The 14417-nt window shown below is 36.9% G+C and overlaps 1 protein-coding gene across 4 annotated transcripts in view; it reads left to right on the top strand.

Annotated features, from left to right (window-relative positions):
* The window catches only part of ICA1 (islet cell autoantigen 1), a 59345-nt gene that overhangs the window by 9974 nt on the left and 34954 nt on the right, over nucleotides 1–14417 (top strand). For all 4 annotated transcript variants that reach the window (XM_008629935.2, XM_017729326.1, XM_017729325.1 and 1 more), the window contains exon 6: nucleotides 1262–1460. In XM_008629935.2, coding sequence (XP_008628157.1) covers nucleotides 1262–1460 — 199 coding nt within the window. The remainder of the gene's footprint in view (nucleotides 1–1261; nucleotides 1461–14417) is intronic.

Genomic DNA, 14417 nt, shown 5'->3' with positions numbered 1-14417 from the left:
GGGGGGGAGAGCACTGAGAATTTCCTATGTTTACTTTGGACTGGAGTCTGGTCATTAGCACCTCCAGTAACAGCCATGACTGGGATCTTTAAGACATATGTAAAACACCTTTGAGCAAAAGCGCTGATGACTTGCTTCTTTATGAAGCTTAACTGTTAATAGAAATCTCAGTGCATATCTACATAAACTAAATTTTCCTTTGGATATCCAGGTAAGAATCTGTGAAATGAGAAAAAATGTAGTGGAAAAGAACAAGTCACAATAAATTCACATATTTTTATAGCTCTTGCTCAATGCATTTTTAAGGCATCTTTTACAATAAGTTCACATAAAAATAAAACCATTTGTCTTTCTTCTCTTGAGCTATCCTCAAACTCTTGTTGAAGTTGGGACTGCTTTTATTTATGTTTGATGCTCATAGCTAGCTCCATAGCTGGAGATCAAGAAGACCTTTCTTGGGTTACTGGAGGTGAAATTAGGAATTCTCTTATGCCAAGGAACTTCCTACCACATTAAACTAACTCTGTGCTGGTGTGGAACTGATTGAACCCATTCCCGTGAGGTGCTGCTAGAAACCAAGAGGAAAGCAGAAGCAGCAGGAGGAAGCAAAGCAAAAGGAGTAATCCTGTCTAGTTTTGAGATCCCATTAGTAGCTGAAGTGATGGCATAGTGAGGACAACAGTGTCCCCTACTGCCTTTCCCAAGTGTGGTTGCCAGAAGAAACATTTAGGAAAACATCTAAATCCTTTCAAAAGGTAAATGTCCTTCAAAGGAATTGTTGCAATTCCAAAAAAAAAAAAAAAAAAGGAAAAAACTCAGATATCTGGAATATGACTTCCACTTAATGGAAGTGCTTTTTGTGATGTTTAGCATAACAATCCTAATACATCTGTGATATTTTTCCAGTAATAAATTACCTTGGGTATATTTTTATAGTTGTTAAATGAAACTTGTGAAGAGGAATGGTAATAACATACAAGTGGCTTGTCAAAATAAAATACATAGGTGCAGCAGAAGAGGTTTCTTTTCCACTCGTGTAATTGAAAAGTCACTATTTGAACAGAACGGTTGCAAACACAATATTCATGCAAAATTTATTCTGTTTCATGTGGACCTCCAACCATGTTGAAAAATCGTCTGGACATACACTAGCACTTAAGTGAGCTGTGTTGGCTGTGTGGGTTTTTTTGAGTGCTAGTAAACTGTCAGGAGTTGGATATATGTTTAACATATTCCTCTCCTTCTTCTGCCTTCCCCCCAGATTAGCACTCCGTACTCCTCTCAGTAGATTATATCAAGAAGTGGAGACTTTCAGATACAGGGCCATCTCAGACACGTGGCTGACAGTGAACAGAATGGAACAGTATCGGACTGAATACAGAGGAGCTCTACTCTGGATGAAAGATGTGTCTCAGGAGCTGGATCCAGATCTTTATAAGCAGATGGAAAAGTTCAGGAAGGTATGAAGTTTCCTCTAGTTTCCTAGAAGGAGTTGCCTAATTAATGACAATGAAGCATGGGTTTGATTCTTCCAAGGAGGGCATAATTGAGAAGCAGTAGGGATGCCATTTATCCTAACTAATCTGTTCTGTGTGGGCTGTAAGGAAAGGCATTTTTAGTAGTATATTCAACTTCAGCATACATTTTTACAGTTTAGATAAGATATATTTTTGAAGAAGGTTGTCTAATTTTGAATTTTGTGGTGGTGCCTGAATGACTAATGGAAGAAGATATGTCTGCTGTCAGAGGGGGAAGGGAACATTGATTTTTGCAACTAAAAAAAGAATAACAGAAGTGCTCTACTATCTGTTGCTAAATTTTGAGGGCAGTTAAAGACCAACATTTGCAAAATTCGCTATTGTTGGATTTTGGGGAGGAGTTGCAAATCTGGAATTTATTTTTAGGTTCCTTATGCAGTTCTGCTAAACACTAAAACTGCTAAGGAGGCACTCTACATAAATAATCTTGATTCAGTGTCACTCAAGTTTGCTAAACTCCTCCCCTCCCAAAAGACTTGCAAAATCACAAGTCTTAAGTGGTAGTCTGCAGTTTTCCCACCAGGTGAGAGCATAGCATTTATTTGGGCTGATCCTGTGACAGTTCAGGAATGCTTATGAGACCTTCATATTTTCTAGTGAGACCCTAGAGCAGAGTTTGTTAAAAGTCTGTAATGTTCACAGTTGGCTGTTCATACATGCTGGCTATAAGGAAGACTTAGGATCATAGGTATAATCTAGTGGCACATGCTTTGATTAAAGGCAGTAAAAAAATTTACAGAAATTGTGTCATAATTGAAAGCAGGGGTCTAATAACAGAAATTGTATTAAAGTGTACAAGTATGCATATGGCTTAGAGATGGGTAATGTATAAAAGAGAAAAACCCTGTTGATTGATGGCTTAAGCAGTCTGTAACTGAAAGGGTTGGAAGATGAAAGATATATAATTGGGGATTTTAAAAGCTTGAATAAACCATCCTAAAGGAAAGGACTGGCATGAATCTGACTATGCCATTTTTTGTAAACCAAAGTGGTGACAATAGCAATTAAGAAAGGGATGGAACAAATAGTACCCCAGCTGGTCATCTAATCTTTACTTAATGCCTCAGTACAGGGTATTCCTGTAAGTCTTGTGGCACCAGACATGTATTTTATTATGCCCTAAGGCAAATGTTTGTAATGGCAAGTTCCTGCAGGTAAAATAATTGGTATGGTCTTGGCCTCAGCTGATTGCTTATGTATAATATTTGATTTATTAGGAAAACACTTAAAAATGGAATGTTAGAAATGAATAAAGCAATACTGATAATGGTCATAGAAGACTGATTTATAATTTTCTTGCAACATAAATGCTATGGAAAGCATAAATTACATAAATGGAAAAGTAATTAAAATAACATGTTTTGTACAGTGAGCTGCTGTAGGTAAAAACTTAGATGTGAAATTTCAGCCATCTTGGGTTGCTGTGCTTCAAGGTCAGCAAAAAAAAAAGTTGGTTTTTTTTTTAAGTTCTTACAAAATTTAGTAGCAAAAATGTAGAAATACTAAGTATTTTAAATATTTCTAGGCCTGAAATAAGTTACATTCTAACTTATATAAACTTATATTAAAAAAAAAAGGTAGATTCTACAATTCTGTAGCATGACCTCAAATAGTTAAAAAAACCAAACTTGAAAGTCTTTTGAACATTTCTCCAACTGGCTGTCAACTGAAAACCTTTCAGTTCACATTGTAATGCAGAGAACAAAAAGCTCTACTTTTTGTAGCCAACAAAGTAAAGAAATGCCCCTGCTATCCACTTCCCCACATACCCCATCTGTGCAACAGGCATATCAAACTAGTCTTTGAAGATTTAATACTTGAAGACAAGTACACTTTTCCTTTTTGAATCTGGAAAAAAAAAAAAACCTGAAATAAAATCCTCGAGCATAATGTTCCTAGATAGCTGTTACTGAGCAAGATCTAAGTTTGTTTTTAGTGCTTTACAAAAATTAGTGGTGGATACTGTAGTCCTAAATAATTAAAGTAGACAAGTTTTTATTGTCTTTTTTTTTCTATTTTTGCTTGCAGATCTTAATTGTGCCATAGTGTGGCAGTGTAATGCTGAGGTTTTAGGACTTATTTTGGTTCTGTAACAACAATTTAAGCAGTCGTGCTAGTTTTGTGTTGAGAAAGATGTTATAATTATTTGTGTAAGGTTTTTGGTTCTTAAATAATGCCATTGCCAGAGAGAAGTGTTTTGAGCTGGAGCTGCATATTGAGTGATACACCACCAAGTAGTTATTGAAGCTGATCCCGTCAGAGCACTTGAAAGAAAGTTTTCTTCAGACTTCAGATTGTAAAAATCCAAAGTATTACTTTAGTAAACGGTGTTTTTTTATTTCAAGTAAACAGTGCTGGTTTAACAATCTTTAATGCACCTAGTGCATCAGCAGTATTCATATCATTTAGTTAAAGGACTGTTTTTCAAGTCTGTAGCCTCTTATAATGTAATCCTTAATGTATCATTATGTATACAGATATGGTACTTGTTTTTGGAGACCAAAGTTAAATCAATCCAGATGGGTTTTCATACCTTCCCTCAGAAAAGCTCAGGCTAAAAGATCAATAGTTTAGTCAGTATTTTCAGAGCTGATAAAATCTGAGTTAAAACATTGACATTTTTGTAGCTCTCTTTCAAAACAATGAGGTACTTGAAAGAATTTTCTAATGCTGTTCTTAAGGCGTCAGTCTAAGTATGCAAGACCTAGCAACACTACTCCTTTCAGAGTGTCTCAGAGCACTGCAGAGCAGCCTTTTTACATTGTTGTTTGAAGATATCTATGTAATTGTAGCTACTTGAGTCAAACTAAGGAAATAGGTATTTACTTTTCCCTGCAGAGTTCTATAAATGCTAAGTAACTTCTTTTTTTTTCCTATTAGCAGTTTTTATGAACAGTCCAGTGCTGTTCTGGTTACAGAGGTCTTCCATCCCAAGTTCAGAGTTTGAAGTGTTCCTTGAGAGCATCTAAACAGTGCTGTGATATTTAGAAGAATTTTAATGAGTTAATAACTGTTTACCAAATTCTCCACCCTGATCACGTTTTTAAGCTTCTTACATCTAGTGTCTTTTATCTGTCTGGAGACTGTACACTATAACATGAACTGTGCTGTGATGTTGTAAAAATGTAGACCAAATGATCCCAGTGCTGGTGTCCTTCTTCCAGCATGATGCCAGGCAGCAGCCTTCCATGTGCAGCCCACAGGAGTACAGGAGGGACTGCTGTTTAATTCTACTTGCCTGTGCTATCTCAGATGCATATACAATTCAATATACACTTTCTCATCAAATCTATACATTTCAGTGCCATCCCTAACAAGTAAAAAGTGAGAGCTGGAAAAAATTGCCATGCTGACCTTTAGGCTAACTATAAGAAAATTACATCTGTGGCATGATAGGTTGTTTATCATGCTACACTGATAAAGCAGGTTAATCCTTTCTATATTTGTTTTTCGCTTCCATCGTTCTTGTACTCCTCTGCGTCCCCTTCGTTCTGAGGCTTGAACCAAAGCTGGAATGTCTTTGTAAATACCCAGTGGCTATGCTGGGCTCCCTGAGATAGGCTGCACTGCATCTTAGTGCCCAGTCACCTTAGTCACCTGTTGCTTTGCATGCAGCTGTTGAGAAACTTGCAAGCTTGCAGCTGAGTTGTTTGGATACAGTTTATCTCCAGTTCTTTTTAGTTGTAGCCCTTTATATACTTGAAACAAAATAAATGCCCTTAGACGGCATTTAAAGATAAATCTGACAAGAGAAGAAGGAAAGTTCAACAAGAAGAACTCATAATGACGTAACGATAACTTAAACTGTTGTTGTTATAAATGTACCAATATAGGGAGTAGCTGATCTGTGAAAGCTTTCCTTGCATATCTTTTATTTTTTATAAGTTAGAACTTGTGTGGACAGCCGGGAAATAATGAAGATATGAGTAAATCTGTTGAATAAAAGGCCAGAAGGGAAACACTGAAGTGTAAGTATTCATTGTAAAGGTTGCAGCAAGTATAGATAAGATACCTCTGCTGCAGCCTTTCAGGAAGACTCAGGACCTACATCCCTGTTCCCCTGCTGTCCCTTTGCCTGTTATCACTGCCTGGCACGAGGGCATTTTGGCTTGTGTGATGATGAAGGTGCTGTGCCATGTTACAGCATCATCTGCTACTCCCCTGTCCATCAGCTGCAAACACCCCAGCAAGCCTAAAGGCACTGTGGAAATGTCCTTGAGTATTGTTTTATTTTTTTTTAATTCTCTGTTACTTTTGAAAACTCTTGGAGAGTTGAGAAAATGCAAAAAGCCTAGGAAAGGAGAAAAAACAAATATGATGCTGATCTTTGAAATAAGAACAGACTTAGCAGTTGCCATCCTTGGAAAGTAAATTTCAGTTTCTGGTAAAAATAAAATGAAAAGGAAATCTGTAGGCATTTAGAAGCTAGCAAACTGAAGAGCGAGTAAAAACACAGGTTTATAAATAACATTACATGTTGGGATTTTTTATATTTTTGCCTTTTTAGTCAAACTATTCATTTAATGGAAAACAAATTGCAAATCTAGATTGTTGCATTTCCTTATGAGTGATTACTGGAAAAGCAAATTTAACTTTAGTAGAAAAATAAGAGCTCTCAGGAGGTGAGAGTTGAGAATATTGGCCAAGGAACACTAAACAAAGTTTCAGAGTATCATAGAATTTAAAGATGGAAAGTAACTTAAAGATCAACTAAACTCTCTTTCTGCCAGGACAAAGTTGTGCATCTGTAATATATTTTCCAAGTGTTCTTCTATATCTAATAAATATAATTCATTTGAGGGTGACCTTCTTAGAAATTTGTGGTGGTGTTTGTTGGTCATGTTCTAGTTCAATTATTAAAAGCCAACCAAGAGAAAATGTGCTAATGCTATTTACATCTGCAGATGATATTGAGCTGGAAAGTCTTTTGGTTTTCCAAGCAGCAAAGTACACCAGCATCTTAAAGAAAAATATCTTTGGCCATGGCAGTCACAATGGTGTAAATAATAGACTCTAAGTTGTCATAGTTACAAATAGCAGTGTAACTGATGGATGTTTAGAGCCAGCTAGGGTAGTCACTGTTGACCAACCTTAGGTTTTAAAAATTAACAAAAATAATTAAAAAAAAAAAATTCAAACAGTAGTCATCTCTGTTTCATTTTAGGTGATACTTCCCCAGTAAATTTCAACTTCATGTGAAAAACTTAAAGCACATTTATCTTGAGGTGATGATAATACAGGCCCCTGCATGTGAGAGGGCACATGTTGGTGTTTGTGCTCTGGAGGTGTTGGAAAGATCTGAGTTGCTTTAGTAGACCGTATGCTGGATATGAGATGTGTGGCACTGTAATGTGAAAAAAGAATGGTGGCTTTCGTAATACCTGTTAGGAATCTGAGATAGTAAAACCTACCACATTTATAGATATGATTTTTATCACTTTTGGTTCAAAATCTTAGTTTAAAAAAAAAGGCCCCACCCCTTCACTGATTTGGATTCCTGCTTCTGCTCTCTAGAAAAATAGGCAAGCTTCCAGGAGATGCAGTAATACTGTCTGCAAGGTAGCTGTGTCTCCTAAAATTAGTAAGATGATGTCAAAATGCACTCTGAGGTCCACATCTTAGTGTAGCAATGTGATGGCAGAGATAGAGATAACAGCCTGCTCTTACGATACGTTGATAAGCAACACCTACACATATCACTTCTTGTGACATGCCTGTGCCATCAAGACTAGGTTTGGTTTCATTGTGGTAGGGAATAGCAGCTAGACTATGGGTTTTGAAGTCATTTTTTGTTTTAGTATGAAAGTATATGGTGTTGGAAATGCTAAATTTCATGATTTACCTAGAAATCAGGGTAGCGAAAAACAAAGCACACTAAAAAGTGCTCTTCAATCAAAATTGTAGTTACTGCTTTGTCATTATTTTCTGTCCTTGAAAAAGCAGATGGAGTTCCAGTGCTGAGCATGTTTTCATTGAGGAGTTTCTGCTATAATGTTCTTTCCAGGTTCTCCAATCTTGTATTTAGTAACATTAAGTGGAGAAACCAAAACATTGCAAGATATTTCACATACAAAATGCTCAAGCACTTTAAGGCAGTTAGGAAAGATGTACCTCTTTTGAAAACATGACCTTTAGCAAAAATGTTCTTCACAGTAAAAGAGTTTTATAGTCTTACAACTTTAAATTACCATTTCAAGTACCATTTTTAAGACTCGGAGTACATAATGATATAAAAATCAATTATTTTCTGAAGCCATTTCATGTATTTTAAATATCACTGATGATTGTTACTGGGTTAAAAGCAAAACAACGCGTGATGGAGATGCCCTTTTAAAAGCATAATAAGAGTAAGCCACTTAAAAATAGAAACAGACTTCTTGGAACAGATTACATCATCTTTAGAGGTATTGCTTGTAGAATATGGTTGCTTCCAGACATTAATGCTTGCCCTTGAGAAATGGTTCATCATCTGTTCAGTTATTTTTAAGAAAGAGGAGTTTGAGGTGAGAGTCAGAAAAATGGCTGTAAGGTACAATAAAATTAAGTGCTAGACTACAGATACAATGTAGTTTTTTAACAACTTTGTTTCATATAACCTTGCTGAAATCCAAAAAAGGTAGATTTGGGTTATTTGTACATTTTCAGACTTGTATTTTTTTTGTGAAAAGGTAGGCAGACACATCCTAAAAATTTCTTTTCACTTAAAGAGCAGAATATAAAATGTTTCCACAGAGTACAGTGAATATTCTAAAAAAAATTGGTGATTTAAATCAGTAGTCTTAACTTCTATTTAATAATTGGTTTTGGTCCTAGTATTAAAAAGTCTCTCTCAAACATGGTGGGATAAAAATTAAGCTCCAAGAATTTTCTCATGTCTAATAATTATAGAAATGTGTAAATATTAAATTTAATATTGGATTTAAAAAAAAATTCTAGAAACAACTGAACACTATTTTCTGAAACATTATGCTGAAAATGGGAAAGAAAAGATGATTGCCTAGACAATTTCTGTTGCTCAAATGAAAACTCAAACCCTGCAAGTTGGTCTATGTGGGCAAAGCCTGTTACCCATGAGGATCATTTTGTGAAATCAGAACCTAAATGAAGTGTAAAAAATATGACCAGAGTAGGTTATGAAAAGAGAAATGAGATTTGGAAAATTCCCTCAGCCTTAATAATCTGAAAAGTCTAGGAGGATAGCTAAAGGAATATTTTTTAAAAATAAATGAAATACAGATGTGACTGAACTAAGAGAATTCTGCAGAAGCGAAGAATAAACAGGAAGAGGAATACAGCTGTTGGGGAAAACACTGTTTACACAAGAGAACCAAGTTTTTCTATGGTCACCACTGCCCAGGAATTCTTTTTATGCTTTCCTAAAATGCTTGGGCACATGCATAATGTAGTCCATCTGCTTTACTTCATAAGGCCTTTGCTGTTCAGTTGTATGTTGCATAGGCTCTGAATGATTAAAAAGATGCTATGTTTGATTTCTCTCCTTCACATAATGAAATCAAATTAGATAGGATTAAAAAAAACCCAGCAAACAAAAGGTACTGTTCTAACCAAAAAAATGGCAAATATACCACCATCTCTGATTCAGAGTTCTGCCTTGAACCCTGCTTAGATTTCAAATGTTTTGTCTGTAATAGCACACTGTGAAGTCTGAAGAGCACCACAAAAAGATTTGGGTTTTTTTTATAAATTTGTACTCTTTTAGAGTTTGTATCTTGACAAAATATAATTAAATTGTTTTGAGGGAAACAATGAATGCTTATTGATATATTAAATGCCAACCAGGAATAGCAATAACAATGCATGGGATTATGTACAACAGCCTTTGTGTTACAAGTGAATAATAATTATTAGTGGGTGCCATTTTGTATTTCATGCTGAAAGGTTAAATAGAAAATGAAACACAAATCCTCAACTTACAGGACTTCTACTCCTGCATTAGCCCCATGAACACAGTGGCTTTGCACTCAGGACAGTGAGAGCATCTGGAGACTGAATATTAAAGGAACTTGGTAATCATGTTGATTTTGTTAAAGGTATCTTTCTTAAACTGTTGGTGTCATATCTAGCTAGGATTTGCAACGTGTGTCAGTGCCATTCCCTGGCAGTTTGTACATCTGTTCATCCCACTGCCCTTTGCAGTGGCTAAGGGGATCATGCAGGCCAGCTCACTGTTTTCGGTGCTTTCAATGGAGATATTGTTACTGCACCTGAATTTGAGCTTTTCAAGTCCCTTTACCACTCCTTCCATCTGCCTGCTCAGAGGGGACACAGATTCAATAACAATCTTGCTCAGGCCTTGAAGAATTTCGTTGGGATGCAAAGAAGTTAAAAATCTGAATTATATTTTTTCACTATGAGGACACTGTACCTAAAGGAGTCAAGAAGAGCTACAAATTACCTGCATTATCTGAGATAAAGTAGACTGTATAATTACAAATGAACACAGTCATGGGCATAGTAGACATGTTAGTTTTATGCTATATTACAATTTTCTTTACATCACCTCTCTGGTCTTTCAGTGTTCAAAAGCAGTAATTACCTATCTCAGTTTCCTGCAGGGGCTGACTAATTGCTGCCCACTTGCTGGCATTCCCCCCTGTACCATTTGTGGCAACCATCCTTTGCTCTCAGGTTCTCTAGTATGATTAACACAATTGAGTTTTGATAGCTCAGCAATTCTCAGCACTTTTAAATCTAAATCGGGGTTATGCCTGCTTTAGAGCTATATGTGGCCTTTCAAACCTGAACGATCATGTTATTTCTGGTTTTGCCATTTATCTTGGTTGGCCTGCTTCTTGCTACAAATCTTTGCAATAATTTTTATCGACTCATAGACTTTGATCATACTAGTAAAATGTGGCTCTTTGTTTTCAAACTACAGTTAGTTATTTGCACCTATGCAAAGAACTGTTGGATTTTTATCAACTCTCTTACAGTCATTTCAGGAGAGGAGAGTTCAGGAGTTCTAAGCTTTCAGGACCAAATTCTCCCCTAAAGAGGATGTGTGTCCATGCATGAAAATATGCACCTGTTTGCAGATCAGGAGGGATTACACTGTGGTGGTGATGACTCATGTCTGCAGACTGACAGATGCATGCTCCCTACTAGAACTACATTTGGGCTTCGTAATGTAAAAGTCTATCCCCAAATTCTGAAATAATGCTGTCTAGATGAATGTCACTCTGTATTCAATTTAAGAGTCTGCTGATCATGAATATTTTCTTTGTATGTCCTTGCTTCAAGGTCCCTGTTAGCGTCAACAAGTGTTTTTTGGTCTTTTTTCCTTTCAGCCTAGTAAACCACTCGTTGTGGGTTGGACTAATACTGAAACTTGTTACCAACAGAAAGCTGAGGCATGTATTTAAAAGGCTTCTTAAAGTAGAAAAAAGCAGATGTTTTAACAAGGCTAGAAGCTACATTTTTATTGCCTTCCTTTCATTTAAATTGTCATTTCATGTTTGTTCCCTTTTAAAAATAATTTGCATATTGATCCAAGATGTAAAAATTAATACAATGGCTGTGAGGAAGCCATCCATATTAATAGCTTCAGGAGCTATGGTGTGTTCTCTGCTCATGATAATCTGAGAGTAGCCAGGAGATGAAAGCTCTGAGAAGTGGAGCTGCTTTCATACAGTTTATTCCTGTAATGACCTTGTGTGAATGAGTTGGGAGAGGCTGTGTGCACTCCAGCTCTCAGCTGTCACATATCTCACTGCATTAAAACTCTCTCCTTTGATACAGTTTGAAGTTAAACATATTGACGATAAGTAGTTTGCATTTATACTGGATAAAATAGGAGGAGAGGCCTCGTGCAGCCAGCAGTAGTGTCAGCTGGGATGCTGCTGCTGGCTATATCCCTTTATTTCCCCCTGAACCTTTCTTGGGAACACAAGCTACAGCTTTTTGGATCAAAGCTGCTGAGGCCAGGTTCTATCCTGCATAAAGTGTGGACACATTCTTTTGAAGTTGATTTATTTCTGCTCAAGCAGGAGATAGAGAAGTTGCTTGGCAACATGTAAGGAGTATGGGGCTATGTACTTGAAGAGTGGGGGAAGATTTTTGGAAAGGAAAAGCCAGGAGTATGTATGACCTGTTTTCTGGGAAAGATGTATTGCTACGCAGAGATGCTGCTTTTCTGAAAGGGGATGCCTAGATGAAGCTGAACTCTGGGCAGAACTCTGTGTAAACACTCACTGCGTTTTGAGCATAGCATCTGTCTATTTAGCTTAAAAATGCATTTTCCCAAACTTAAATTCAAGTAAACCACTCTTAATTTGAAATAAGTCTTGTGTAAACGTGCTTAGCATCTGTTTAATTCAAAATTGTTGTTAAAACAGCTTAGTTAACCTGCAGAAAACTAACATATCTCCTCAATTTCTTGAGCGGTGAGCTCAAAAGCTCTTGAATGTTTTAAAATGGGGTGACTCAGGAATGGTTTTTTGCTTTGCCTGAATTTTTATGTTGTGATGTGATCATAATTTCAATAATGACTCTTGAGTGCGGTTCTGAAAAATTGAAGAGTGTTGTTGCTTTCATCTTCTTAAATTTGACAGACTTTCCTTCATTTTGCAGTAAATAGTGGTTGGAATTACAGAAGTGGTCCACATCATGTATTTGAGAATCAGTTCCATGCTGTATTTTATAGAAGTTTTTATTAAGCTGATGTATTTTGTTTTCTGTGACTATTTCTTTTTATATTTTGTTGTAATTGTTTTATTTTAAGCAATTGGATTCACATTCTGGGTCTGCATTGTGTGCTCTGTTCGTGAAAACTGTTGTGAGGCTTCAAGCTAAAGACTTTGTTGTCTGGTTTTTGACTGGATGAACTTGCTGGATTGTGGATGTAATTTTGATGAGGGCTGTGTCCAGCTGCTGGATAAGTGGAAAGGACTCTGCAGAGGTGTTGCTCTCCCCAAATGACACACTTTGTCTGCCTCCACTTGGCCGTGCTAGAGGGGTAAAAATCAGGAAGGAGGAGGAAAATACCGCCTTAATTCCTGGTAATTCCTTAGAAAAAAACTTCAGAGGTTTTCTGTTGCTGTTGGGCTGTACCTTTCAACCTGTGGTGTTTGGGGTTTTTTTCCTATGAGGGGACTAAATTACTTTTTAATAATGGAGAAGAAAGTATATTTCTATTGCTTCAGGGCAGCTGTTCAGAATGTTGTTATTTAGTACAGAGCACTGTATTACTTGCCACAAATAGTTTTCATGTCTCAGGGAAATCTAATTTGGATGTAACAAAACTTTTGCAAAGAGGTGTTTGGATCCATGTCTTTGCACTACTATAGTATTGACAGTAGGGAAGAAAATATGTCAAATTTGCATCAAAAAAGGTTAAAGCAGGCAAGGAATAAAACACATTCTCTTGAGACATCTAAAATTAGAACATCCTGTTAATTGAACAGCAAGACAACTTTTTTCATATAAATTTAGAGTACATGTAGTTGGGCCTGTTCTGATGAAATAACTAACCCAGAAGCACAGCTATTTCAACAATATTTATTTTTAGCAAACTACCCTCTAAAAAACAGAGGAAAAAAATTAGTTAGATATAGATTTTCCTACAGGTTTCACGTAGACAATAGCACTGTTTAGTATTCCAGCCCCCACCTAAATACCATGAGTAAATGTTTCACTTGGCAGACAGCGCTCTGGGACTTGACTGAAAAGAGGAGATTTGTGGTGGATACTGAAAAATAAGCTTGGACTGTCCAGGTGAATCCTGGTATATGTAGACTTTTACAGGGGGGTACAAAATTTTTTGGAAGGACTGAGATCTGATCTCCTCTCTATACTGCAGTCATAATTGTAGAAATGTTGGAGCATCTGAAAATTGCCTCCACCCCTTCTCCAGGTGAAACTATGTGAATGTAAAGCTTACATTCTGTCATACAGTTATTGTATGTGAAGCATTTCCATGTGATTTCTATTAATTAAGCATGTTTGGCCATAGGCAGTACCTGAATGCACTCTGGCACCTCTAACAGTTACAAAATTGTGTAACTCATGATTTTGAATTTTTGCAGTAGAAAATCTGCAGTTACATAGGTGTTACATTGGAAAAGCTCATTTGAAGTATCTGTGCTGCCTTAGACCACAGAACAGAGAGTCTTTCTGGCATAAAATGGTGCTGCGCTGGTCTGAATCCAGCAGAGCAAACTCTCCAACTCCCCTTAACCTGTGAATGTCCCTCAGGGTTACATTATTCTTCAGACAAAAATCCACTGTATGTGCATCATCTTTCTTCATTGGTGTCCAATGGTAGCAACTAGGGAGCTGCATAAAGCAAATTCACAGTGGTGGTTTCTCTGAGTACTGTGACCAGTGGAGACATCACAGGACCTAGGGTTTGTTCTCCTGTAAAATTGTCCAGTTGCCTTTTGAACCAATATAAATTCTGGCCATCCCCAGTGCATGGCTGTGATCAAAGACCTGCCCTGCAGAGACAGATGTTGTGTAAAGAGCCCCTTGCCTTGCGTTGTGTTCAAATGGTTGGTTCAGTATAATGCCCTCTGGTTCCCATGTTGGCTGAAGTCTCATCTTTTACAAGTTTTGTATGTGTGGTATGATGACCTTCCATCATACTCCTCCTTACTCATTTTTTTTTCTGGCCTGGAAAACCCTAATCTATCATTCTTTTTACAGAAACTAATTTACATATTTGGTCAGGTATTTTGTTGTTGCCTGCCTTTTTTTCCCCCATTGCTAAGCCTGAACTGATTGTGTTTGCAGATAAACGTGCCTTTGGTTTGAAGTAAAATACAGAGTGAGAAGTCATGTCCCTGTATAATATTTGTGGAATCACATGCATAAAGTGTGAGGAGGTTCTCATTTTTCCCCATCCTTGAAGAGACACAAGAG

The sequence above is a fragment of the Corvus brachyrhynchos genome, unplaced genomic scaffold (assembly GCF_000691975.1).
Source record: "Corvus brachyrhynchos isolate BGI_N302 unplaced genomic scaffold, ASM69197v1 scaffold142, whole genome shotgun sequence".
In the NCBI taxonomy this organism is placed as follows: domain Eukaryota; kingdom Metazoa; phylum Chordata; class Aves; order Passeriformes; family Corvidae; genus Corvus; species Corvus brachyrhynchos.
This window is presented reverse-complemented; position numbering and strand designations above follow the sequence as displayed.